Source organism: Maniola jurtina, chromosome 6 (assembly GCF_905333055.1).
Source record: "Maniola jurtina chromosome 6, ilManJurt1.1, whole genome shotgun sequence".
NCBI lineage: Eukaryota > Metazoa > Arthropoda > Insecta > Lepidoptera > Nymphalidae > Maniola > Maniola jurtina.
In genome coordinates, this window is record NC_060034.1 from 18,527 (window position 1) to 46,459 (window position 27,933).

At 46.4% G+C, this 27,933-nt stretch overlaps 3 protein-coding genes across 7 annotated transcripts; 1 reads left to right on the forward strand and 2 right to left on the reverse strand.

Annotated features, from left to right (window-relative positions):
* LOC123865870 (palmitoyltransferase Hip14) lies at positions 1–26,276 on the reverse strand. 2 transcript variants are annotated; one of them, XM_045907067.1, is made up of 5 exons: positions 26,138–26,276; positions 3,843–4,456; positions 1,631–1,993; positions 1,390–1,561; positions 1–1,314 (listed from the first exon to the last, which is right to left on the reverse strand). In XM_045907067.1, exons 1-5 carry the CDS (start codon positions 26,157–26,159, stop codon positions 890–892), a joined length of 1,596 nt encoding a protein of 531 aa, XP_045763023.1. In that variant the 5' UTR covers positions 26,160–26,276; the 3' UTR covers positions 1–889. The 2 variants fall into 2 exon arrangements, with proteins under 2 accessions (XP_045763023.1, XP_045763022.1); XM_045907066.1 differs by lacking the exon at positions 26,138–26,276 and adding an exon at positions 5,075–5,605 and having other exon boundaries at positions 3,843–4,446.
* LOC123865871 (MOB kinase activator-like 2) lies at positions 5,999–27,828 on the forward strand. Of its 4 annotated transcripts, XM_045907071.1 has the most exons (5): positions 6,547–6,624; positions 16,389–16,392; positions 24,995–25,152; positions 26,615–26,842; positions 27,449–27,828. In XM_045907071.1, coding segments are annotated over exons 1-5 (633 nt in total). In that variant the 5' UTR covers positions 6,547–6,623; the 3' UTR covers positions 27,691–27,828. The 4 variants fall into 4 exon arrangements, with proteins under 4 accessions (XP_045763026.1, XP_045763027.1, XP_045763024.1 ...); XM_045907070.1 differs by lacking the exons at positions 6,547–6,624; positions 16,389–16,392 and adding an exon at positions 5,999–6,530; XM_045907068.1 differs by lacking the exons at positions 6,547–6,624; positions 16,389–16,392 and adding an exon at positions 8,863–9,080.
* On the reverse strand, positions 17,753–20,273 carry LOC123865872. Its single transcript, XM_045907072.1, has 2 exons — positions 19,832–20,273; positions 17,753–18,463 (listed from the first exon to the last, which is right to left on the reverse strand). Exons 1-2 carry the CDS (start codon positions 19,992–19,994, stop codon positions 17,928–17,930), a joined length of 699 nt encoding a protein of 232 aa, XP_045763028.1. The 5' UTR covers positions 19,995–20,273; the 3' UTR covers positions 17,753–17,927.
* Positions 27,829–27,933: the final 105 nt, after the last annotated feature.

Below are 27,933 nucleotides of genomic sequence, written 5' to 3' on the forward strand. Positions count from 1 at the left end.
TAAGTGTTTAGAATATTTTATTCGCATTATTTAACCGATATGAAGCATACATCTAGTATCATACAAAGATAAGGTATAAACATTTGTGATCAAATTTATTTTAAAAATATTTACATCGAGCACTCTCACGAGTTATGCGTGCTAATACTGACTACTTCTTGTCTGCAACCGTTGTGTTCGCTCACACTCGCAACTCTGTCACACACACACACGCACGCACACACGCACACGCACACACGCACACACGCACACAGCCTCGCGCGTCACCTGCACCGCTGCATAGAGGGGCAGTTCGTTTCGGCGCCGGATACGAGTCACACTGGGATCGCTCGTGACGTCACGCGCCGTGTGAGTGGAGCAGCTTCAGATTCTTTCACCTCTTCCATCCGCAAAACACACTGCTTACAAAATAGTGAATGTCAAAGAGGAGACTTTAGTACACTACGTACAAAAAATATCATTACTTAATTACAAAAATAGCACTATTCGGTACGGCAAGTCGGCCAGCTCGTCCGCCGGCCGCCGCTCACACGTAGTGCTGCGCGTCGTCATCCAGGCCGGCCGCCGCCCAGTCGCGCGCGCGCGGCGCCGGCAGCCCGCACAGCCCGCAGCCCAGCAAGTCGGCCAGCTCGTCCGGCGGCCGCCGCTCACACGTAGTGCTGCGCGTCGTCGTCCAGGCCGGCCGCCGCCCAGTCGCGCGCGCGCGGCGCCGGCAGCCCGCACAGCCCGCAGCCCAGCAAGTCGGCCAGCTCGTCCGGCGGCCGCCGCTCACACGTAGTGCTGCGCGTCGTCGTCCAGGCCGGCCGCCGCCCAGTCGCGCGCGCGCGGCGCCGGCAGCCCGCACAGCCCGCAGCCCAGCAAGTCGGCCAGCTCGTCCGGCGGCCGCCGCTCACACGTAGTGCTGCGCGTCGTCGTCCAGGCCGGCCGCCGCCCAGTCGCGCGCGCGCGGCGCCAGCAGCCCGCACAGCCCGCAGCCCAGGAAGTCGGCCAGGTTGTTGAGCGGGCCGCGCGTGAAGGGCGAGCGGCCGCCGCGCGCCTGGAAGTGGCGGTAGCGCGCGCGGTTCAGCTGCTCGTTGGTGGTCATGCCGAGGCACACCACCAGGTAAAGCTGGCAGCCGGCCAGCACCGCCACCCAGAACAGGTGGAAGGCGGCGTTGAGCATCACCCACGCCAGCCACGGGCAGCACGCGGGCCACGTGGCGGGCGCGCCGGCGCAGCGCGCCTCCAGCGCGCGCCACACGCCCCACAGCATCCAGCCGCACATCAGCAGCAGGCTGCCCAGGAAGCCCACGAAGTAGCGGTGGTTGCCGGCGCCTGCAACACACGCGGGTCAGCGGGCGGGGGCGCGGCGCGCGGCGCGCGGCGCGGGGAGCGGGGGTGCACACTCACCGATGCAGTTGGCGACCCAGGGGCAGTGGTGGTCGAACTTGGCCACGCAGCGGTTGCACACGGAGCAGTGCTTGGAGCGCAGCGGGCGCCGCAGCAGGCACGCGGAGCAGAAGCGCGCCGGCTCGAAGCCGCCGCCGTCCGCGCCGCCGCGCTCCGACAGCTCCACGATGGTCTGCGGGCGGGAGGGGGCGGTGAGTGGGGGCGGCGCGGGGGACGGTGAGGGGCGCGGGGCGACACTCACCCGCAGCTTGTCCTGGCGCGAGGCGCGGATGACGCCGGGGTCGGAGCGCCAGGAGCGCAGGAAGGTGTACCACAGCGCCAGCGAGCACAGCAGGAAGGCGGCCGTGGGCGCGGCGCCCACGACGGGCGCCACGAACACGGCCCACGTGATGTAGAACCACAGCTTGGTGGCCAGGTAGACGCTGAGCGGGAAGATGTTCTTGAGCTCGTCGTCCAGCAGCGCGTTGGTGAGGCAGTGCAGCAGCGCGAACAGCGCCGTCAGCAGCAGCGCCTTCAGCACGTAGGCGGCGTCGGCCTCCAGCACCAGCCCCGTCAGGTAGAAGGCGAGGAACGGCACGCTCACCACGCACCACCAGCGGAACTTCTGCAACAGCGAGCGTCACTGCCGGCGACTGCGCGACAACTAGCAGCACGGCAAGACCGAAGCCACTCAAATACTACTTATTCAAAATAATTTTGATTTTTTCCCCTTTAATCTGTTCCGACTCCTAGATTAGTTTGTGATAGGATCAGTTTGTCGATGGGACATTAAATATAATCCGGGAGACTAAAACGATGTTTCTGTGCAAAGAGTAGGTATATAAACACTATGTGGTGCCCGATTTGTAGGCTCTTTGATAGTGATGGGGTGCAACCGATACTTACGACATCGATGACATAATATGTATTGAAAATAACTCCCATTCAAGTGAAGTAGGTATGGGCTGATTCTCAACTTATGAGTTTGACATACTACTGAATAATTCCTTAGGTGAATTATTTTATTCTTACTTACTCTATTGTTTAAGTCTTTCAAATGAAATGGGATGAGTGGTGCTTTTATCTCGTAACCACACATTTCCTAGGTTTGTTTTACTCATTATGCACGCAATATTATTTTACTAACGATTTTTATCTGAACCGAAACCATGACTATTTTTCAACACTATTTTTGTTAAGCTGGTATCATTATTTTTAAGTTTTACGTTTCTAGTGAAAATGACAATTTTGGTCTCTGGGATTAAAAAGTCGACTGTACGAAGACTATAGACTGGAACAAAAACAGCCGAGTCTGCTCAACACTCGACACTCGACAGCAGGGCTGTTACTCATTTCCGACTTAATACCGACCACTGGCGCAGAACTCCGCCAGTGGGCCCAGAAACAAACAACAAATCAATGTTTCAAATGAAAACGAGGAGTCGTTTCGCAACAAAAATACCATTTCATATTTTCCGCTTGAAGCTACGAGAACTGCAGTCATACGAGACTGAGACTGTCATAGCGCGAGTCAGTAATGCATGTCACAATAGTCCTGACATTTCCTATGTACGTAATACGTATAGCTTCATACTACGTGTTGATATCCTAGTTCATGACAATTATGTATAAACTCGTTTAAGAGCCACACATTATTAATTCGTAAAACCGCCACTATGGGAATCATTATTTCGTAAACGATAGAATTAATTTTAACCATTTTTTTTTTGTTTGGTAGGTTATTCTTCCGAGGTGGTCCTATTTTGGTTTGATGAAGATCTAGTCAGAAGACTATCTTCGGAGACAGGGAACAGAACTCCTCAACGGATAAGAGTAAACTGCTCGCGATCGGTGTAATGGTTCAGTAAACAGTAGGGTTTAAACCAGGTATAGCATATTTTAGTACAGTGGGGCCAATTAAAAGTTGCAAAATAAAAAAGTAAAAGAAACTGACTTCAATAACCACAAATAAAAATTATTTTTTACTCAGTGTTTGTGGTTATTGAGTATATTTTAATTTTTTTGCAAAACTGTTTGCGACTTTTGTATTAGTTTTGCACCGCTTCATGTCTCGCTGAGGAAACCCACAGGAATTGTTTTCTGATAATAGCATTATTTTGTCGGGACATGGCACAGCACTATTATGTATTTTTGAGTACATGGAGATTGTCAACACAATGACAGATTAGGAACATGTAACTTTTTATTTATAAACAATGATACAATCATTGTTTATAAATACCTACTTATCACATATACCTCTCACTCTGATTTGGTAGTCCAAGTGGGATAGCCAAACATTGATATTTGCTTCTAATTGGTATTGGAAGCTTTGTACAACAGACTTTGTAAAGTGACATTCAGCTTTTTATCAATGACACTATTTTCTGCGCTATTTTGTGTAGGGATGTCTACTTATGTTTTGGTTGTTTCTCGGAGCCCTAAAGTCAGACAGAGATATGCTCACGACTCACTCTGTCGTAGGCCAGCCTCCGGAACACGTTCCTCTTGGAGGCGAGCGCGGCGTGCTCCTTGACGCGCTCGGCCACCTTGGCGCCCAGCCACAGCGCATCGGCATGGCCCTGCAGCATGGCCAGCGGCGTGACGCCGCGCAGGTTGGGCACGTCGAGGCTGGCGTTGCCGTACAGCACCAGCGTGGACACGGCCGTGGCGTTGCGCGCCAGGATGGCCCAGTGCAGCGCCGTGTTGCCGTGCGCGCGGTCGGCGGGCGCCGGCGACGCGCCCAGCGTGAGCAGCAGGCGCGCGGGGTCAACGGCCGCGACCTTCCAGCACGCCCACATGAGCGGCGTCATGCCGCCCGCGTCGGGCGCGTCGGGCGGCACGCCGCGCGCCACCAGGTAGGCCACGACGGCCGTGTGGCCGAACTGCGCCGCCAGGTGCAGCGCGGCGCAGCCCTCGGCGTCGCGCAGCGCGGGGTCGGCGCCCGCGCGCAGCAGCAGCACGGCGGCCTCCAGGTGGCCCTGGCGCGCCGCCCACTGCAGCGGCGTGGCCTGCAGCTCGCCGCCGCGCGCGTCCACGCGCGCGCCGCGCTCCAGCAGGAACGCGATGATCTCCCGCCTGCACACACGCAGCACACTGACACTCTCTAGCACACACCTCCGCTGACAAACTCATTCCAGATAACACTGTAACAGGATCTTTAATAAAATCATAACCCTTCCTTTTGGCTTTGCCACAGTCGGGTCAAAATCCACACAAATGAAATAGTGCAAAATCAGTTTTCAGATTTTTTCCTATACTTGTGATATAGCATCTTGTATAGCATGTGAGATTTTTAAAAAATTTTAGCATCATACTATTTATCAATTATTATTAATCTGTATGTTTAACAATTAAATTTAATATTTACATCTAGTGTTTAAATTTGAAGAGTATACTAAAATTTAGTCTCTAAATTTAAAATTCAGTTTCCTTTCTTTTTTAACCATACCAAAAAGAAAAAGATGCAGATACTCTAAATTCAGTTTAGATAAAGACAACAGAATCAATACCATTATGTCATCAAGGTTTAATGGTGTGGGTTTTAAGATAATATTATAGAGAAGTATTGTAGCATATGAAACAGCACATTAAGGGCACACACACTATTTGACACCTAGCCTGTGGGTCAGTGGTTGAACTCACACTCCTGTGTCAGTCGGCTGCTATTGTGACCCTGACACAGCACGGCAGCAGTATGGGGTACCTGTTGTTGATGGCCGCCCAGTGCAGCAGCGTGACGGTCTCGTGGTCGGGCTGGTTGACGTCCCAGCCGGCCTCCACCAGCTCCTTGACGCGCGCGAAGGCGCCATACTGCGTCGCCTTGACGATGTCGAAGCCGCTGTAGTCGCGCTCCGGCGGCGCCGGCGGCGCCTCGCGCGGCGGCGCCTCGCCCTCGCGCTGCGCCGCGCCGCACTGCCCCGCGGCCGCCGCGCCGCACGAGCCCTCGTACATGCTGCCGCTCAGCCCAGCCCGTCGACACCCGACCCCACGATCGACATTCTCACTCGGCGCGCCACGGGCCCGCCGCAAGCTCGCGAATGTAATCCACTACAGTGACTCAATGATAATACTTGGTCTCCAATCTTCAAAAATGAAAACTCACAATCATGTTCTGCAAAACCAGTGATATGATATGATAGTGATCTTGGTCCTTGGATTTGCTTGGATTCTTGGATTTTCTAGCACCTATCAAACCACCGACCAGAAACCAAAGTATCAAAGTGTCATACTAACTGTCAAAGTCAAGTCATAGAGTCAAACATTGAGTCAGTAAAGTAGACACGTATGCCTAAGAGTATGCCTATGGAGGCAAGCAGAAATTATTGGACTCGATGCCCATTAATATAGGAAGCCATCATGTTGGCACCTTTGCAGCATAAGTGAAATTATAAGAACACAGTGTTTGGGTGTTTGCCTTCAGTTAGGCTTGGAGCCCTGGAATAGACTAAATATAGCAGAATAAGCAACACAGGCCGTCCAAACGTTTGCCAGTGCTTGTTGCTTGCTGTTTTCGCAAGCATGTAGATCTGCCATGTAGTCTTGTCTCTGGTATATACTAGTGTTATCTTATCTATGAAAATCTATGGTCTTGGACCTTTCACCTTGGCAGAATGTCAGATCAGTGCCAAAGACTACATAATTTACATCTCTTTGCTGGTCAGTGCTACCAACTTAAAGTAATAAAATTTTATGAAAAATGTATTTATTTTTGATTCATGGATTCAGTACTAGTGAAAAGCATGAAAAGTGGTTTTAATCTCTATCAATTTTGAATGTGTCATATGTAATACTAATGTTATTAAATTGTGTATCGTTTTTCGAATACGGCATTGCTGTATTCGGATAAATCTCTTTCTGATGAAGTTAAAGTTGCGCAACATGGCGAATCCAACTCAGCTGCTCTCGTAAAGATTTTGTTTCGGTGACCGACACGCTCTAGTTAGCAGTGTTTTAAAGTGAACAGTTATCACGAGTCAGTTCGAACATTGTTAATGGTGATGGGACAGATGGTGATTTGGTGTGGCTGAATAGCACCGACAGCGCCGCGGCCGAGGCGTCCGCAGTGCAGTACTCCGTTCGCGACTCGGGAGTCGATAGCAATCCGCCAAGCTGGAGCGCCTGCCGGAGTACCTGCGGGACACAGTCGACTGGTTCATGGGGTGAGTGTCCGGCGCCCGCGACTCGGGAGTCGATAGCAATCCGCCAAGCTGGAGCGCCTGCCGGAGTACCTGCGGGACACAGTCGACTGGTTCACACAGTTCGTTCTGTTGTCTGTATTCTGCAGTTGTTACTTAACTGTCTATTGTAAGTATATGTTATGTTTAATGGCAAACCAAATGACTCAGTTCTGAACAATTGATAGGAAAATTTCAGAAAATCTCTTCAACCTTCACTGATCAAGTGTAAAATCAAATCAATGACATGTGTAACAATGTGATGTGTATAATGTCTACTAAATATTTATATATGGGACATAAGGAATGGTGTCTTTTGATTTAATTGTGTTCCTTGGGATAAGTATTAGTCGGACATTGAAAGTTTTGATGCATCTGAATGGGGCCATCTAATGAAATTGTTAATTGTGTCAGTTGGAGCTCCTTTAAGACTAATCATTACTAAACTATCATAACAGGTGAATTTCAATCAACTATCTATTGTAGAATTTTTAGTAAAAATTAAGATTGTTTGGATCTTGTGTTAATAAATAAACACTGTTTCTTGTCCTGTCAAAGTGACCAAGTAGGTATTTTGCAACATAACTTTGGACGAAAACTGAACTGGCCGTGAGAGAGGCTGGCTGTGACCCCATACTTTTGACTTTTATCAGTTTAAAATATGAATAATATAGCATCACATCTCCTTCAGCCATCTATTTATTATAGCTTGTGATGTGTACATGTGTCTATGTGCTTCCCGAGATGTTTTGTTTCTGGTACTATGATATGTCATAACACTGAGACATTATGGGCTATTGGCCTGCCAGAGCTTCGCTGGGGGAAATCCTGAGGAGGAGGAGGAGGAGGATCCTATATTCATACTCTACTCAATGAGCTCCAAACAATGATACCCCACGTGTTAGGGGTTTCGTGGCACCCCTCTGAAAAATAATTTAATCTAATTTCTAGTTCAGTATTCAGTTTTGGGGCAACATTCTGCACTAAAATTTCTGGTTTGTAGCTTATTTTGTCTATGAGCTAGAGACCTGTGACACGCGGACAGACAAACAGACTGCAGAGTAACATTTGTTTTTATACCCTTTGGGTTTTATGTTCAGCCCTCTGTTTAGGGACGTTTTGACTCACCAAAGCGGTTGTAAACTACAAAATATGAAATAGAAAAAACCGGCCAAGTGCGAGTCAGACTCGCGCACTGAGGGTTCCATACTTGGGTATTCTTTCTAACAATTTTTCACGATAAATCAATAATTATTATGCATAAAAATAAATAAAAATCTGTTTTATTATGTATAGGTAAAGCCCTTTCATATGATACCCCACTTGGTACAGTTATCTTACTTTGAAAATTGAAACATATTTTAATTATTTTTTTTAATGATGTAATATAAGACCTACCTACCTGCCAAATTTCATGATTCTAGGTCAAAAGGAAGTACCCTATAGGTTTCTTGAGAGACATGACGGACAGACAGACAGACAGACAACAAAGTAACAACCTATAAGGGTTCCGTTTTTTCTTTTGAGGTAAGGAACCCTAAAAAAGTCACAGAGAACTTAGGACACAAGAGAGAGGTCGGGATGGCTTCCATTTTACATAATCGCCAATTTGAATGAATTATTTGGTGAAATAATAAATTGTATAAATGATATTTGAACATTTAGCACATTTGCAAAGTAAAACATTTATTTTTATTTTTCATAACTAGCGGCTTGCCCCGGCTCGCCCCGGCTTGCACGGGTAGCTTATTTCCTGGTGATCTTTAATTATTTGAAAATAAAATATAGTCAATATAATAATAACATGGATATAACCCGTGCGAGCCGAGCCGGGAGCCGGGGCGGGCCGCTTGTTTTGAATAAATGATATTTCAATGTTTATTATTCCAGATAAGAGGAATTGCGATAGATTACAATTTCTCTTATCTGGGGGATATATCTCAATTATATTTTTTCATAAAAAAATTGGATATAGGTACTTAGTTAATTATTATTATTACTGATTCAGTACGACATTGATTGTTTGCTGTATTTGAAAAAATAATATGTGTCATGTTATCAATGGGCGATAGTGAGGCACGGCGGCGGCGGCGCGGGCGCGCGCCGGGTCACGTCATAGGAAACATAGGGTTGAATTTAAACATGCGTGGGGTCTAACTAAGGTTCGTAACTAAGCATTAAAAAGCCAGAATTAGCATTTGTAACAAGTCAGTACCCATGTCAAGTTTCGTAAGTAAATAACTGTAAACAAACTGTAAATGAAATTAAACAAAACGTGCTGGTATAAAGTAAAATGGTTCCGTTTGAATGGCCTTCAATTACGAGTGTACACATGCGGGGTCGGGCGGCGGCGGCGTCAGTCGCGCGCGGCGCGCACCCGCGAGCGCTCCCCCGCGCCATGAGCGACGACGAGGCCGCGCCGCGGCGCTGGCCGCCCGCGCTGCGCCGCCCCGCGCACGTGCGCCTCCGCAGCGCGCCCGCGCCGCTCGCCGCGCTGCCGCTCGACCTCGACGACACCGTCTCGTGCTTCTGCAGGTAACCTCCGTCCTCCCCGCCGGCCGTCGCGTCACGCCGCATCGCCGGCGCTAACCGAATTAGCGGCGCGAGGTGTGCGTGGGCGGCGCGGTTTGAGATCTCTCACGCGCTGGTGCGTGTCCGACTCGCACTTGACCGCTTGTTACAGTTCCTTACCCGAAGGCTAAAAACGGAACCATATTAATGACACTGCTGTCTGTCTGTCCGTGTGTCACAGGTCTCTTGCTCGTATCCGAAATGAGTTACAAACCTGAAATTTTGGTATTTGATGTAGAACGTCGACCCAAAACTAAATATTGAATAAAAATTCAATTAAATTATTTTTCAGATTATTGGGATAAATGAGCCAAATAATATTTTATTTTGACCCTAGCATGTGGAATATCATTGTTTAGAGGTCATTGAGTAGAGTACGAATATATTTTTTATTTATTTTTATCTTAAAAAAATAAAGAAATGGGGGGCCGTCAAAGTTGTCAGTTTTCGACAATTTTTTGAGGTGAACTCTAAAAGAGCGAGGCCTGACTGGAACTTGACCGGCTTGTGCTTGATAGCGGCGTTCGGTAAGTTCACGAGATACAGCCCGCTAACGGACATACAGTCGGACGGACGGGCGGGCAGGTAGGTGGCCGGTCGCTAACGGACATAAGCGATGGATGGTGTAATTGGTTGCATGGCTAGTTACCGAGTGGAGTAACATGTGCTACTTGTTGCCGTGGAACAGCGCCTATATTCCCAATTACATTCTTCATTGTTTTTAAATGAACAAAATTTGAATGTAACCTTGTAAGTAATTGCGTTCAATGTACACAGAGATATGCCTTATGATGCTTTCGCGGTACGCGATATGGCAGCACGTGGGCGGCACACGGCGGCACGTGGCGGCACACAGCGGCACGTAGCGGCACGTGGCGGCCTCGACGTGCCTACGGTCGCGTGCCGCTGGATACTCCAATTTTTAATTAAACAAAATATTCTGACTTACCACTTCCTGCTACCAGATTTTTATGAAAAATATATAAAACTAGCTGATGCCCGCGACTTCGTTCGCGTGGATGTAGTTTTTTAAAAATCCCGTGGGAACTCTTTGATTTTCCGGGATAAAAAGTAGCCTATGTGCTAATCCAGAGTATAATCTATCAGCCCAATCCGTCCAGTAGTTTTTGCGTGTAGGAGTAACAAACATACACTGATTAGCCAATGTCAAATTTGTAGTTATTTACAAATTGTGCAATATCTTATAGTACGAGTAAATTGAAGCCACCGAAAAGATTTCATGTACTTAAGTACTTTTTGGTTGCGGAGACTCGCAAGTTTGTATGCTTTCACTGTACAAAAGTTATGAGGTTTCTAGTGTAGCCGAGCCCCTAGCTGAGCTTCGCTGTGTTCTGCCTATCTAAAGGGACCTATCTAAACTCCAAAGTATAGGTATATAGCTCTTAAGTGCCCTTGACTGTACCACGTGTATAACAATAAATAACAAATAAGCTTACTTAATACTTTTTGCCAAGATGTAGGGTTTGTAGAATCGAGTCTTATAAGTAGAGTTATTTGTTATTATTGTAAATAATAATACGGTACAGTTGAGCATTTAAGAACTATATATTAGACTCGGGATAGATCGCATGTCCCACCAGTGTCAACGTATTTCATATGCCAATAAATCTGAAACCCTAAAAGCTAGACTAGTGATACTTGGTATGTTTGACAAAACTGCCAAGAACATCGTACGATGAAAATGTCAACATTCTCGCGACAAGAGTAGATATGGGTTCCCCATGCGAGGGGGTTGCTCCGACCTACCCTAGAGGTCTTGATGATCATCAGTGAGTCACGAAATCGACGTATTTCAGATATCAATAAATCTGAAACTATAATAGATAAATAATTGATACTTGGTGTTTTTAATAAGTTTGCTGAGGAAATTTTACCCTGAAAATTTCGGCTTGGACTCGCTTGGACTTGAACGGGTTTTTAGGGATCCGTACCCCAAAAGGAAAAAGCGGAACCCTTATAGGATCACTTTGTTGTCTGTCTGTCTGTTCTTTCGTCCGTCGTGTCTGTCAAGAAACCCATAGGGTACTTCCCGTTGACCTAGAATCATGAAATTTGGCAGGTAGGTAGGTCTTATAGCACAAGTAAAGGAATAAATCTGAAAACCGTGAATTTGTGGTTACATCACAGAAAAAAAAAATTAAAATGTGTTTTAATTTTCAAAGTAAGAAACTATACCAAGTGGGGTATCATATGAAAGGGCTTTATCTGTACATTCTAAAATACCCGAGTATGGAACCCTCAGTGAGCGAGTTTGACTCGCACTTGGCCAGTTTTTATTGTATTGCGTCATACATAATACAACAAATATTATTATCATGCGTTAGAGCAGGAGTCTCCATACTACGGCCCGCGGGCCAAATCCGGCCCACCAGTGCCATCAATCCGGCCCGCGTCAGCCAATTTCTTATTGTTGTCACTATTGCTGTGATAAGTTGAAGAAGAAAACACATAATGATAATTTCCTACTCGGTTTTATTAACTTGCAAGGTAAAACTTAACCACAGAAATGATGACGCAGAAAACTTGACTGCAGTATCTAAGCTTAAGCATATTAATAAATGCAAAAAAGCGTATACCTATTTGCTTTGGTCGCGTACTTTGCGACTAGTCTAGCTAGATTCAAATTCAAAATGTGCTTTTGAACCGTCAAAATAGTCTACCGCTGGTTCGGAATGCCGTTCCTACCGAGAAGAACCAGCAAGAAACTCGGCGGTTGCTCTTTTCAACTACATATTCAACTAGCTGATGCCCGCAGCTTCGCCCGCGTGGATTGGTCAGATCCCCTGCAGCATCAGGATTGAGGAGTTGGACTCCAAATTTTTTATGAAACAATGTCGCAAAGTTCCTCTATCGATTAAAAAAGAAATGACGCAAATCGGTTCAGAAATCTCGGAGATTTCGGTGTACATAGGAAGAAAAACACAACTCCCTTTTTGAAAGTCGGTTAAAAAAGTAGCCTATTTTACTCCCTGGTCAATTCTCTACTTGTCTGTGAAAACCCCGTCAAAATCGGTCCAGCCGTTCCGAAGATTAGCCTTTTCAAACAGACAGACAGACAGACAGACAGACAGACAAAAATTTTAAAAACGCGTGATTCAGTGTTGGTATCGTTCAAATAACCATATGAGCTTAATATGAGGTAGTTATTTCGAAATTACAGACAGACACTCCAATTTTATTTATTAGTATAGATTTCCAATAATATGCCATACTGTATACAAGCAATTGCAGCGCCGTGTATTGCTGGAGCGAGTCAAATCCAAGCTTTTTTGTCATTTAGATAATCTTCGATTGTATAATAAGCCTTTTTCAGGAGCATACTTTTAATAGATTTTTTAAAATTTGTGTAAAGGCAAGTCTTAAATTGACTGTGGAATTTTATTATAAAATAGAAAGAAATATAGTTAAGGGCAGAAAAATTTAAACTGTTTTGGCCCTCGGAACCATCGATGCTCGGAACACACTGACAAAATCATTATGGCCGTAAGGCTTCAAAGTTTGTAGACCCCTGCGTTTGAGGGGTGGTGTCTGGCGGGCGGCTCCTCGCAGTATCGCGCTGTTGTGCGACGTGCTGGAGCCTGGACTGCACTTGGTAAGCCTCGCCTCGGTCGGCTGCTCGCCCGAGCGGAGCCGTCGGAGGGAACGCGCCGCAGGATCCGACTGCCGTTCCTGGGCAGCCTGATGGACGCCGTCCTGCAGCTCACTAAGTGTCCTACATACACTCGCCAGTGGTCGCGTGGCGCCGCGCAATTTCTCTAACGGTATGCGGCCGGGCGACTCACGCCACTGCGCTCCACACAGCACGCACTGCGCACGACTGTTGGCGTCCGCGGGCGCCGCAGCTCGCGCGCACTAGTACTCACAGCTCTGACGAGTCCGTACTACATACACTCGCCAGTGGTCGCGTGGCGCCGCGCAATTTCTCTAACGGTATGCGGCCGGGCGACTCACGCCACTGCGCTCCACACAGCACGCACTGCGCACGACTGTTGGCGTCCGCGGGCGCCGCAGCTCGCGCGCACTAGTACTCACAGCTCTGACGAGTCCGTACTACATACACTCGCCAGTGGTCGCGTGGCGCCGCGCAATTTCTCTAACGGTATGCGGCCGGGCGACTCACGCCACTGCGCTCCACACAGCACGCACTGCGCACGACTGTTGGCGTCCGCGGGCGCCGCAGCTCGCGCGCACTAGTACTCACAGCTCTGACGAGTCCGTACTACATACACTCGCCAGTGGTCGCGTGGCGCCGCGCAATTTCTCTAACGGTATGCGGCCGGGCGACTCACGCCACTGCGCTCCACACAGCACGCACTGCGCACGACTGTTGGCGTCCGCGGGCGCCGCAGCTCGCGCGCACTAGTACTCACAGCTCTGACGAGTCCGTACTACATACACTCGCCAGTGGTCGCGTGGCGCCGCGCAATTTCTCTAACGGTATGCGGCCGGGCGACTCACGCCACTGCGCTCCACACAGCACGCACTGCGCACGACTGTTGGCGTCCGCGGGCGCCGCAGCTCGCGCGCACTAGTACTCACAGCTCTGACGAGTCCGTACTACATACACTCGCCAGTGGTCGCGTGGCGCCGCGCAATTTCTCTAACGGTATGCGGCCGGGCGACTCACGCCACTGCGCTCCACACAGCACGCACTGCGCACGACCGTTGGCGTCCGCGGGCGCCGCAGCTCGCGCGCACTAGTACTCACAGCTCTGACGAGTCCGTACTACATACACTCGCCAGTGGTCGCGTGGCGCTGCGCAATTTCTCTAACGGTATGCGGCCGGGCGACTCACGCCACTGCGCTCCACACAGCACGCACTGCGCACGACCGTTGGCGTCCGCGGGCGCCGCAGCTCGCGCGCACTAGTACTCACAGCTCTGACGAGTCCGTACTACATACACTCGCCAGTGGTCGCGTGGCGCTGCGCAATTTCTCTAACGGTATGCGGCCGGGCGACTCACGCCACTGCGCTCCACACAGCACGCACTGCGCACGACTGTTGGCGTCCGCGGGCGCCGCAGCTCGCGCGCACTACTCACAGCTCTGACGAGTCCGTATCGACCGCGTGTATCGTATTTCGTCGTTGCTTGTAGTTTTGTGTATCGAAAAGTATGAACTTCAGTTGCCGCCGCTCGTGTAGGTGTTTACGCTGTCCTACGCAAATATGCTAGGGTTGTCACAAAATTGGGATTAAAATAATTTATTTTTGATAATTTTTGTTATTATTATTCTCACATTATTTTTATTAGCATAATACTTATACACAGGATAAATATGTACGGGAGCTGTGTGTCTGTGTGCTCGACCGTACCAATAGGGAACGGGTGTCGTGCTCGGTAGCGCCAGCTGGGCCGACGGTTAGACGTTGACTCTTCTATATGTATGTGTATGTGTTTGGTAAACGCACTGTCAATGCGATTGAAAGTTGCGTGTTTCTCGTTGAGTTTCCAATTAACCTTTTCAACGCCACGCTGTCGAAAAAAAACCGTGCCTGCCACGCCAAGCCCTAATTCAACGTTCAAATACCTACGAAAAAGTAGAGATGGGAAAATTGTATCGATAATTCATTATTTTTATTAAAAAAGTTATTTTTTAAATTTATGAGTTTTATTAAATCCCCACTATTTCTTATTGAAGAAACAATTTCAATGCAGCTAAATAGTTTTTAACAATAAGGAACCAAGAAATCAATGAGATAATAAACTAACACCAAACACGTTTGGACAGCACTATTCACTCTGGTTACGTCATTTTCTGTCGGCTATACACGACCGTGGCGTGGAGGGCAAGGCGTTCAGCGATTTGTTCGCATCTAAATTAGGGATGTGGTAGTTTGGCGTAGTAATACCTCAATGAGTTTGGCACGCCGATTATCGATAACTAGCGAATAGTGATTTGATTACGAATAGTGATTGATTCTCTCTACGGCTAAGACAAATTCATGGTATTCCGGAAACTAACCAACCATAAACAAATAGGGTGGCCAGAGATCTATAGACTGTAGACCCTAATAATTTATTTTTATTACCTAACTACTTTTTTCTATAAAATTGTTTTTTTTTTTTTTCAAAACAAAATAGGGAATATAAACTACTTAGAGTGTTTATTTATTACTTCCAAAATTTATCAAGTTCTTTTTCTGGAATTATTCAACAGGCGAATGAGCTCATCAGTGCTTCAGTTTTATCAGTCGATTGATCGCGGCGTGCGGGCACAGTGCATGTGTACCGGGCAGTCCAAGACTAAATTTTTAAACCCGGACTATAAATGAAGCCCACCCGGACGCTCCTCGGATGCCCTTTAAACTAAAACAAATCCGGGAAACCCGGACAGATGGCAACCCTACGTATAGTTCATACGTGAACTCCCCGCGAATAATGTAAGTAGTACGAAACGTACAGAAATGTGGATTTTTCATACTATTTAGAATAAAATAATTCGTAGTAACTATTTTATTCGAAACACACTCATTTTAGTTCACCACATCACTATCAATGTTTTCTTACGCTTATGACGTCACAGATTGTCGGCTATAGCCGTCCGTGGCGTACAGAGCATGGACATTGGATGATGCGCTAGGGATGTATCGAAAGCGGAGTTTTAGATTATCGATGGTGCATCTGCTCTGTATTTATAACTATGTATATATATTATTGTAACTGTAGGTGAAATGTTTATTGCAATACTTTGTGGATACGTCCCATCTTAGACCACATCATCACTTTCCATCAGGTGTGATTGTGGTCAAGCGCTTACCTATAGTGAATAAAAAAAAAAAAAATACAATCGGAAAAAATAATTTAACATCGTTTTCATTAAATTTCTCAACAATTTTAACATTTTAAAATTTTTATTATTTCAAGTTCCTATGTTCAAGACAACATCATTATACATGTGAGTATACATTGATAGTCCTAAGTTTATATAAGTCGTCATAATTACTTTTCTTTGTATACCGTTGGCTTCCTATTAAATAAAATAAATTAAAAATAAACATCACTAGCTGTCGGCTATATACCCGTCCGTGGCGTGTGGGGACGCCGCGAATGATGACTTTTGACATGATTTTATTTCATATTGTTCATTCTTATTTTTCATAGTTTAGGATTTTTGTTATGATAAATGTATAGCATAGATACTAAAGTTTAATTTGGAAGTATAAAATAAAACACACAAGCGTTACTTTAATTTTTATTTGCCAATATTGTGAACGGTAATTTCAGTCGGCTATACCCGTCATTGGCGTGTGGGGTACGTTTTGGTTTGTCGGCTATAGCCGACGGTGGCGTTGGAAAGGTTAAGCTACTCGTGCTGCCATCTAGGCCGTTGGTCGTGAGTTATCAGGCTGGGGTTCATGTATCGAGCGTTGTTGATTGATTGAATTTAGAAGCGACATCTTGTGAATGTGGCAACCGCTACGAATATAATAACTAAACAAAGACAATCTTTTTTGAGTTGGACATCCAAAGGGTGCTAAACGGGACTTAGATATCGTATTGAACCAATTGAAATGTAAAGCCAATAAGTGATTAAGTTCAAAGTCTTAATGATAATAACTAACTTGAGTAAAAATATAGGCTACTTTATGTTTATTATATAATAAAAATAAAAGTGTGATATTATTTTATGATGGTACGGAACCTATCGTGTGCGAGTGCGACGCGCACTCGACCTCGACGCGTCTGTATCGCACGCTTTCTCGTCGACCTGTCCGTGTGTCCGTTCGATACGAAGCGATCCGTCGTAACTCGTACGAAACGAACTGTTATGACGGGGTGTCTCGGCGGCAGAGAAACAAACTCGAAGTCAAATTAACACCCCGTTTATTTAGTGTTCTTTGTTCATACAGTCGACTTAGTTACTTGGATTATACCGAGCGCGGACCCTAGTGAAGGGTTTAGAGAGCCGGAGTCTCTTCTTCAATCTTTTCCGAGGTCTAACCGGCGCGGCAGGCAAAAACCGGGTCCGAAGTTAGAGCGGATCGGATTGAAGAGTCGAAACTGAATTATTGACGCCAAATGCATCGTTTTATAGGCCCCATACTGCTGATTGATGATTAATTATTTGTGTCAATTTGGAAATAGTAAGTCAGCAATATGCGGCCTAGGCTAGGGTTATAACAGAACGCTCCGATGCGATGAGTTGAACATTCATTCAAAAAAGCCATAGTGCGACTTACATAACAAGACGAAAGCTAAACACTTGAAATTTTAGAAATCGGCTGGTTATCATCAGTGCAAACTGCAAATGACAGTAAAGTGCGGCGGTAAGACCCGTCACCCGTGCCAACGACGCAACGCCTCTTCCTCGTTCCTAGTCGTCGCATCGTCAGTCGTGACGTGGCGTGACGTCACGCGCGCGCGGGGGTGGAGGGGCCGGGTACAGACTGCTGTAACGTAACATGCAATGTAACATGAAAGGCGCATTTCATAAGTGTGGACGCAGCGTGCGCACGATCTGAGCACGTACGTACTCGCATCTTTTCCGGCATGCGCGCGGCGAACATATCTCAGTCTGCCGAAGCTGTGTTTTCTTCCATGGTTCGCGCGCGTTCTGCAGTACAGACACACACAACCCGTCCACATCGGCGCTCCGTGCACACTGCGCGCAGTGTTGCCAACAAGGTGAATCTAAAACTTGCTAAACTGATGTTAAAATTTTGCCAAAATTATGCTAATTGCTTTATAATATTGCCAGAAAATAAGCTAACATTTTTCAATGTCAAATACAACGTCATTTAATTTTAAATGTTTATTAATCAACAAAATTTTGATTTATTCTACGTTTTAATCGACTATGTTACTAAATAAAATGTTAATATCTTCGTCTTCATCGGCAGGCTCGGCAGCTGATGTGCATGTAGACGTGGAAGCCTTATTCTCAAGACTATAACTCTCCTTGGTACCTATAGAGCGCAGTACGTTATCCGGAACTGTGTAAGAATAGCAGCATTTCCCTGCCCTCTTTAGGCCGAATCTGACGTATAGAATGGCATTTAAAGTTTTTATCGACAAACGGTTGCGAAGTTTAGATTTGACTATATTCATTTGGCTGAAAACGCGTTCAATTTCTGCGTTGGAATGAGGTAGTGATAATAATGATATTGCTAACTGAGATAAATCTGCAAAGGGGTTATTACCAGCTGCATCTTTGTAATCAATTACTTCATTCCAGAATTCTACAGTGGAAGATGTGCGTTCCCATTTAATGTGCACTATGTTTCTCCATTGAGACATGAGCCTATCCATTGTAGATGCATCCAGTCGGAATTCTTTTGCAATATCGATTAGAGAAGGCTTGACTGCTTTTAAAGTTTCTTCTACTGAAAATAAAGATACTTTCTCAAGTATATTAAAATTAATTGGTAATCTAGAACGCAGCTCTGAAACAAGTTTCAGTGTGAAATTCAGGCAACGTTGACGTAAATTATTTTCCACTTCAGGTTGAAGGTTGTATTCCCGTAATTTTGTTTCAAAAGCATATCCCATGTACGGTTTCGGATCCAAATAACTTTCTATATTTTGTGTAAAAATATCGACTCTCGCAGTTGGGTTCAAAATACGCCGACTTGTAGATTGAACTAAGGCACACAAATCTTTGTAAAGTTTTGTTGGGTCAATATTGTTGCTTTCAAATAGCTTGTTCACAGTTTGGACTTCCTCCAAAATAGGTTTTAAATACAATAAATACAAATGATTCACAGGATCATTATACATGGAGTATAGTGTTTCTGCCATATAGCAGTGGTTATCGCGCCTAGCAACTTCAAACAGGAGTTTTAATTCCACCCATTGCTCCAGAATACGGTTGACTGCTGGTTCAATTGATATCCATCGGGTGTTGCACATCTGTGGAATTAACAATGGTTCGGAGCCACAGTTAATTGTTTGGTAGATATTTTTGTAATATAGTCGACGGTTCGAAGAATGACTAAACCAATTGTAGGTTTCTCTTATTAGAAATTCAACATTCCGTGGTAGAGTTTCTTCCGAAGCATGCGATAAAGCCAACTGTAATGAATGGCACACGCAGCGAACTAATACCAAATTATCATTACCAGTTTCATTTTTTAATAGGGCATGTACTCCGTTGTTAGTGCCTGTCATCACCGTAGCATTATCTGTGCCAATACCGATCATTTTTTTTATTTCAATATTCAAAACTAACAATAATCCTTTAATACCGTTGACTATGCTGTTTGCAGTGCCATCTTCAATCTCGACCAACCCCAGAAATGTGGATATTATTGTTTTTAAAGATCGGCTGAAATATCTGATCGATACTCCCAACATTTTGCTTACAGAAATATCCGTGGACTCATCGAGCAAGAGACTATACTCTTGGTCTCCCAAATCTGACACAATTTCTTCAATAAAATGAGGCGCCAAAACATTTTTTATAATATTTGTGCATTTTGTACGATGGACTCGTAAGTCTCCACTTTTGCTATCACCGAATCGGTGTTTACATAAGTTTGATAAATGATCGACAGCCATAATCGAACAATGCGCGCACACAAACATCGCTAGTGAAGATTCTGCTCTCTGTGTATTTAGATCTTTTTTAACTTTGGGAAAATTAATTGTTCTTTGACTTTTTACTGGTTCTATAGCTTTCTTATGCTTGATTGACAAAATATGTAACTTTAAACAATGGACTTTTGCAATCATCTCGCACTTGCAGTACTTACAATAGGCCTTCGTCGTATCATCTTTGACAGGCTGTAACCAATCCTTGAAATCCAGCATTTGCTCCCACTCAGACCGGTAATGCTGACTGTATTTAGGCGGCATATTAACGACTATTAAGCAATTAATTAATAATGCACGTAAAACTTTTAAACTTTCTTTCATTTACAGTGACAGTAAATACGTGAATACGCGGTAATCGCGGTATAGTACTTACAATCTATCTCGCTTCTTTCGTAAAGGAAGGAGGGAGTGAAAGAATGCTGTTTGTCTATGGTATATTGAATTAGATTTGTTGGGGAATCCCCGAAACACGCTTGAGAGCGTTTGACGTAAAGGTTACCCTTGCCGTTAAGTTGGCACCATCATCAAATATCAGACAGTGATGCCCTATCCAACTATAAAGAAGTACATCAACAATAAAAAACAAATGATAATTACAGTATATTTTAAATATATATTTTTGAAGTATTTGGACTTAAAAAAGGAAAGTAAACTTGTTATTCATAATTATTTTATATGCCAAAAAATATGCTATTTGCTAAATAACTTATAAAAATGCTAAACAACATAAAAATATGCCAAATCTAGCATAAAATTTGCTAAATTGGCAACACTGACTGCGCGCCCCTTTGTGTTCGGCGAAAAACCGACAAATGGCGGATCGCGGCGCGCACGAGTTGAAATGCTCTGTTCGTGCGCGCAGTGTGCACAGTTCGTGCGCGTAAGGCGTCCACACTATGGGAATTTTGTTACATTGCAGGATACATTGCGACAATGTGGACGGTAAATTCTTTCATTGCGTGTTACATTGCATGTTACGTTACAGCAGTCCGTACTCGCCTTAACGAAATCAATTTTGCTATAATTATAGCGCAAAAGTTTCATAGGTATCTACCTAACATTTTCTCAAATATTTTAATGATTCTTTCATGTATTTTATTTCATATCTATACTATATCTTACTGTTATGTTAGTTCATAAAAAAATGGAAATTTCTGTTTTAAATGCACCGCGGTCTCGCTGGGACGCGAGCCGCGCCCAGCAGCCGTGTGGCGACGTCGCTGCTCCGTACGTACCTGCCTCCTCGTAGGCACGACCCGCCATTCACCTTATACATACTTATTACTCAAGTCGTTAAACCACGACGTTATGTACATTAGGTATCGCCAAGTCCGCGAGTATCTGATATCAAAGTATGATTTATCAGCTAGGTGTATGCACTGCGCCGCTGCATCATATCTTATCTATCTATCGCCAATCGTTCGCAGAAGATACGTAACGGTCCGTGCGCTAACAGCAGTGACGGATTAACCCTTAATCAAATTAAGCAATTGCCTAGGGCATCACGTCTGAGGGGGCACCAGAAGGAGCACAAAAAAATCCGTCCTTATAGGGCATCACGTCTCACTCTCACGTCACCAAAAACCACACCAAAAAAAGTTTCTAGGACTAATTTGAAAATTCGCGCGTTTTAGGTTGACATAGAGATTAGAGTCCGACCTAGAGTCATAACCCCACTCCCGTTTGCCCACTCGCTGCCCGCTTATGCATTCGACAATTCGAATGCCCCCAAAAGCCGCAAGGCGCATTTCAATAAATAAATGAATAAATTATGCTTTGGTTTTTATTGTTGTCGCACCTACTCCACTTCTAAAGTACGTTACATCTCAGCTTCTTATTTTACAAAAAACGAATGTTCTTAGGCGGTAAAGGTTTATAGACCGATTCTAGTTGACATACGGATAGGGGGGCCCACAGGCATGGATTGCTTAGGGCATCAAGTAGTCTTAATCCGTCACTGGCTAACAGTAAACACGCGCACTGCCCTCGCTTGACCAATTCAACGGAAATATTTTGAGAGACAAATATTGTGTAACAAGTTCAAAAGATGGTCTTCATCGAGAAACTTTCGGATTTGACAAAAGTAGATCACACATTTATCCAGGCAAAAATGTGAAACATTGCTAAAATCATGAAAAATCAACCAAAACGCCTATTGTGGCGTATTTACAAATTAAAGAAATTGAAGTAGCCTCTTTATGTTTTATTTTTCTTGTGTCCTTTAGTGAAAAATATTCAAAGTTTCTAAATATTTCCACAAAAATTCTCTATTCAAAATCGTTCGGGGATTCGCGATAAAAAATTTCACCGATATCATAGGCTATACAGGACACGCGCAGGCCGCGGGCCGGACGCTCCGCCGCGTCCTCGCCGCCCATTCCACACTACGCCGGAGGTGTGTGATTCTTGCAATACTGGCAAAAGCGCGAGTCTGACTCGCACTTGGCCGGTTGTTTACCAAAAGTAAATAAATTATCATAATAATTAATCACATGCAAATCCTCAAAATGTTGTCCGCGTGGGTTGTATCCGTGTCGCATCGGCGTCGCACCGCGAGCGCGCCACTGGATGGCTGATGGATAGTAATTGCGCATATACCCACTGCAGTCGACATGGATGTAGAACGGTAGCGGAGGGCGGGGGCGGGCGCGGGCGCGGGGGCGGGGTGGGCGCGCGGTGCCGGCACTCGGCAGTCGCCGGCGCGATGTGCCACGCGGTGGTGCTGGGCGTGCTGCTCTCGCTGCCGTCCTACCTGTACGCGGCCGTGCCGTTTAGGTGAGGTGACCTCGCTCTGTGGCTGTGATATCAGACCCTCCCCGCCCGCCGCTGTGGAACTTATCAGCCGTGTGACCTTATTGCATTACGAGTTACGACCGCAATGCATTATTATACAGACTAAAGAAAGCTTGGGAACGAGTCGCGCTAACGGCTGTGGTACTTTTAATAAGTTTTAAATATTGTGTGGTGATAGTGAAAACACCCCGCTGAGTTTGTTGTGGGCTTCTCTTCGGGCCGGGGCGCGTTTGGAACTCTAACTTTAGTTTTAAGTTGACGTTAAACTATCATTACGTAGGTAGTCTGGCCCGTTAGACTTTCAGCAAGAGTACATTACATATGTACACGGGAGGTACTACTAAGTTAAAATATCACATTACATTATTTATTTACATTACATTCATTATTATAAAATACGTAAATACAATACCTACCTACCTACTTAGTTTTTTACTCAAATAAACTTTAACAAGTGCTTTTGAATGCTCAAAATAGATAAATAATTGAGCAGTGGCCGAAGCCGATGCTACCGTGAACCAGCCGACGCGCGACGAGTCGACGGTTGCTCCTCTCAAATGGTCCATTTACAATGTTACGCATATTGCTACATGAGAAATATTGCAATACCGCGCGTTGCTGGAGCGACTCGAATCCACAGTCCACACTGTTTAGGGTTCTGGGTACAGAGCCTACAGCTCCGCCTCCGCTGTCCATCCGTCGTCAGTGGACCGCTAATCCTCTCGTGAACCGTGAAAATAATACCCTTCGTGTGCAAGTCCGACTCGCACTGGTCCTACCTTTTATCATTTAAATAATATTCGTTTGTATACATACATAACAAGTAATTAATAAATTAAACGTGTGTGTGAAGGCAAGTCTATAATTAATAATAATTAGATATGTTATTGAGTGTGGAATCTACACTTCCCTGCGACGGGTTTGTGAACTTTCCGCTCACAAAGCCACATCAACCCTCAATAGAACTAATGGGGATTTGTGAACGGGTTTTCCACAAAGCCCTATTGATTTAAAAAAAAAAAAAATTACTAGCTGATGCCCGCAGCTTCGCCCGCGTGAATTTAGGGTCTGAAATCTCGTGGAAACTTTTAATTTCCCAGGACAAGATCCCAGGAAAAATAAAACAGATTTTTATTCATTTTTATGTATAACAGTTTTTGATTTATCGTGCAAAATGTTGGAAAAAAATACCCGAGTACGGAACCCTCAGTGCGCGAGTCTGACTCGCACTTGGCTGGTTTTTTTTTTTGTATGTTTGTTACGCGATTATTCTGCCAAATATGTACCGATTTTGATAATTCTTTTTTAGTTTGATAGGTCATACTTCCGAGGTAGTACCATTTTAGTTTGGTGAAGATCTGATGAATATCTTCGGAGATGGAGAATAGAACTCCTCAATGGATAAGAGTAAATTGCTCGCGATCAGAGTACAATAGTTTCATAAACAGTGGGTTTTTACCCAAGCAGAGCATATTTTAATAGAGAGGGCTACTTAAAATTGAAAAATACAAAAAACAAGAAAAAATTAAAATGGACTTCAATAACCACAACACAAAAAGTTAAAAAATAATTTAATTTATTACCAAATAAATTATGTATATATACAAGAAGTAATGTTGTTCTATAAATAACATTTTTGGAGTCTGAGCCGACGAGGTGCCAATGTGGAGTCACAACTCACAAGACGGTTCATGCGGCTGATTGGCACCGGTTCCAAATTCAAATTCAAATTCAAAATATTTTTATTCAATTAGACTTTTACAAGTTCTTTTGAATCGTCAAAAGCATCTACCACTGGTTCGGAATGCCTTTCCTACCGAGAAGAACCAGCAAGAAACTCGGCGGTTGCTCTTTTCAAAGATTTGATATACAATATTATGCCATGTATAAAAGCAATTGAAGTCCTGCGCATTGCTGGAGCGAGTTGCAGGTCAAATCCACGCTTTTTTTTCATTTACATAATCCTCGATATATGCTTTTCTCAGGAGCATATTTTTAATAGATTTTTTGAACCTGTGTAAAGGCAAGTCCAAAATTGGCTGAGGAATTTTGTTATAAAAGATTATACCCATTCCCACAAATGACTTTTGGACCTTCCTGATGCGGAGCGTAGGAGTCGCAAGCCTTTTACGATGTCTAGTCAGCCTGTTGTGTAGATCGCCAACTCTCTTGTAACTAAGAATATTTTGTCTTACAAAAATTATGTTGTTGTAAATATATTGAGAGGCTACGGTAAGGATACCTATTTCCTTAAATTTTTCTCGAAGTGAATCGCGTGGTTTTAAGTTATAAATTGCGCGTATTGCCCTTTTTTGTAATACAAAAATTCTCCCAATATCTGCCGCTCTACCCCATATTGAGATTCCATAAGACATAATACTATGAAAATAAGCAAAATATACTATCTTTGCGGGTTCCACGTCAGTTAATTGTCGAATCTTTCTAACCGCGTAAGCAGCAGAGCTTAGTTTGCCAGCAAGACTTGATATATCCAAAAATATTTATTATTTATATCTCTCACGTTGCAGGAAGGCGCGGCGCAAGGAGCGCGAAGGAGAAGCGGCGGGCGACCCCAAGCTGTACCTGCAGGAGGCGCTGCTGGAGCGCAAGCTGCCCGAGCTGGACATGCGCCAGCTGGTGGAGCTGCCGCACGGCCTCGACTACAACGAGTGGCTCGCGTCGCACAGTAGGTATCATTGCCTCGCCTACACACACACACGCACACACATGCCCCAAGCTGTACCTGCAGGAGGCGCTGCTGGAGCGCAAGCTGCCCGAGCTGGACATGCGCCAGCTGGTGGAGCTGCCGCACGGCCTCGACTACAACGAGTGGCTCGCGTCGCACAGTAGGTATCATTGCCTCGCCTACACACACACACGCACACACATGCCCCAAGCTGTACCTGCAGGAGGCGCTGCTGGAGCGCAAGCTGCCCGAGCTGGACATGCGCCAGCTGGTGGAGCTGCCGCACGGCCTCGACTACAACGAGTGGCTCGCGTCGAACAGTAGGTATCATTGCCTCGCCTACACACACACACGCACACACATGCCCCAAGCTGTACCTGCAGGAGGCGCTGCTGGAGCGCAAGCTGCCCGAGCTGGACATGCGCCAGCTGGTGGAGCTGCCGCACGGCCTCGACTACAACGAGTGGCTCGCGTCGAACAGTAGGTATCATTGCCTCGCCTACACACACACACGCACACACATGCCCCAAGCTGTACCTGCAGGAGGCGCTGCTGGAGCGCAAGCTGCCCGAGCTGGACATGCGCCAGCTGGTGGAGCTGCCGCACGGCCTCGACTACAACGAGTGGCTCGCGTCGAACAGTAGGTATCATTGCCTCGCCTACACACACACACGCACACACATGCCCCAAGCTGTACCTGCAGGAGGCGCTGCTGGAGCGCAAGCTGCCCGAGCTGGACATGCGCCAGCTGGTGGAGCTGCCGCACGGCCTCGACTACAACGAGTGGCTCGCGTCGCACAGTAGGTATCATTGCCTCGCCTACACACACACACACGCACACACATGCCCCAAGCTGTACCTGCAGGAGGCGCTGCTGGAGCGCAAGCTGCCCGAGCTGGACATGCGCCAGCTGGTGGAGCTGCCGCACGGCCTCGACTACAACGAGTGGCTCGCGTCGCACAGTAGGTATCATTGCCTCGCCTACACACACACACACGCACACACATGCCCCAAGCTGTACCTGCAGGAGGCGCTGCTGGAGCGCAAGCTGCCCGAGCTGGACATGCGCCAGCTGGTGGAGCTGCCGCACGGCCTCGACTACAACGAGTGGCTCGCGTCGCACAGTAGGTATCATTGCCTCGCCTACACACACGCACACGCACACACACGAATGCGTGGTAGTTCGCAACCAACGCAACTTGAATTTTGGCCCAATCATCGACTCATGCAACGAAATAGGGAAGGAACAGATTTTAAAAGGCAATAACTTATATCGCTCATCTGACACTTCCTTTTAAAAATTGTAAATCACACTTAGCCAAGCAATTTACTAGAAACGAGGTGGTAAATTTTTCTTGTTTGCCAGATATGGTCGATTAGTAGAAATAATGATCTCTCCACTAATGAAGATGAGGTGGATGCTCTGTGCCACTGGCAATGAGTCGGTCGCGTGTGGTTGCAGCGCTGGCGCTGTTCGAGCACGTGAACCTGCTGTACGGCGCCGTGTCGGAGTTCTGCTCGGCGCGCGCGCCCGCCTGCGCCGACATGACGGGGCCGGGCGGGCGCAGCTACGCGTGGTACGACGAGCGCGGCAAGAAGTCGCGCGTGGCGGCGCCGCAGTACGTCGACTACGTCATGACCTACACGCAGAAGACCGTCAACGACGAGACCATCTTCCCCACTAAATACGGTGAGTGGTGTCCAGCTCCCCACAGATCGCGTTCAGCATCGCGATCGCGCACTCTGCACTTCTGAACTCGGGTATTATTTCCAAACAAAAACTATTATGCATAAAAATAAATAAAAATCTGTTTTAGAATGTACGAGTACCTACAAGTAAAGCCCTTTCATTTATGATACCCCACTTGATATAGTTATCTTACTTTGAAAATTGAAAATACTAATTTTATTTGTTCATGCATACATTTTTTTTTGTGATGCAACCACAAGATCATGGTTTTTGGATTTTTTTCTTTACTTGTGCTATAAGACCTACCTACCTGCCAAATTCGAGGCCAAGGTTTCGTTGACAGACACGGTAGACGGACAGACAACAAAGTGGCCCTTTAAGGGTTCCGTATTTCCTTTTGCGGTACGGAGCCCTAAAAACGGTTATTCTTTGAAAGTTGTGCCACACATCACCAGCTGTACCTACCTGGGGGTTCGATGGCGCCCCGCCCCGGCTTCGCACGGGAGAGGCGCACTAAATATATATAATAGGATAGTTCGTTTAAAACAGATTACAAGATTTTTCCGAACAGACAAATAAAACAGACCGTGTGGTGTTGTATTCCAGCAAACGAGTTCCCGGCGCACTTCGGCACGGTGGTGCGGCGCGTGGTGCGCCTGCTGTTCCACGTGGTGGCGCACCTGTACGCCGCGCACTTCCGCGAGCTGGCGCTGCTGCGCCTGCACGCGCACCTGCACCTCACCTTCGCGCACCTCACGGCGCTCGACCGCCGCTTCGCGCTGCTGGACGCCAAGGAGACGGACGTGCTGCGCGACCTGGAGGCGGCGCTGCGCCTCGGCGACGCGTGACCGCGCTCCAGCCGCGCGGTGTCGCACGCGCACCCGCACCTCACCTTCGCGCACCTCACGGCGCTCGACCGCCGCTTCGCGCTGCTGGACGCCAAGGAGACGGACGTGCTGCGCGACCTGGAGGCGGCGCTGCGCCTCGGCGACGCGTGACCGCGCTCCAGCCGCGCGGTGTCGCACGCGCACCCGCACCTCACCTTCGCGCACCTCACGGCGCTCGACCGCCGCTTCGCGCTGCTGGACGCC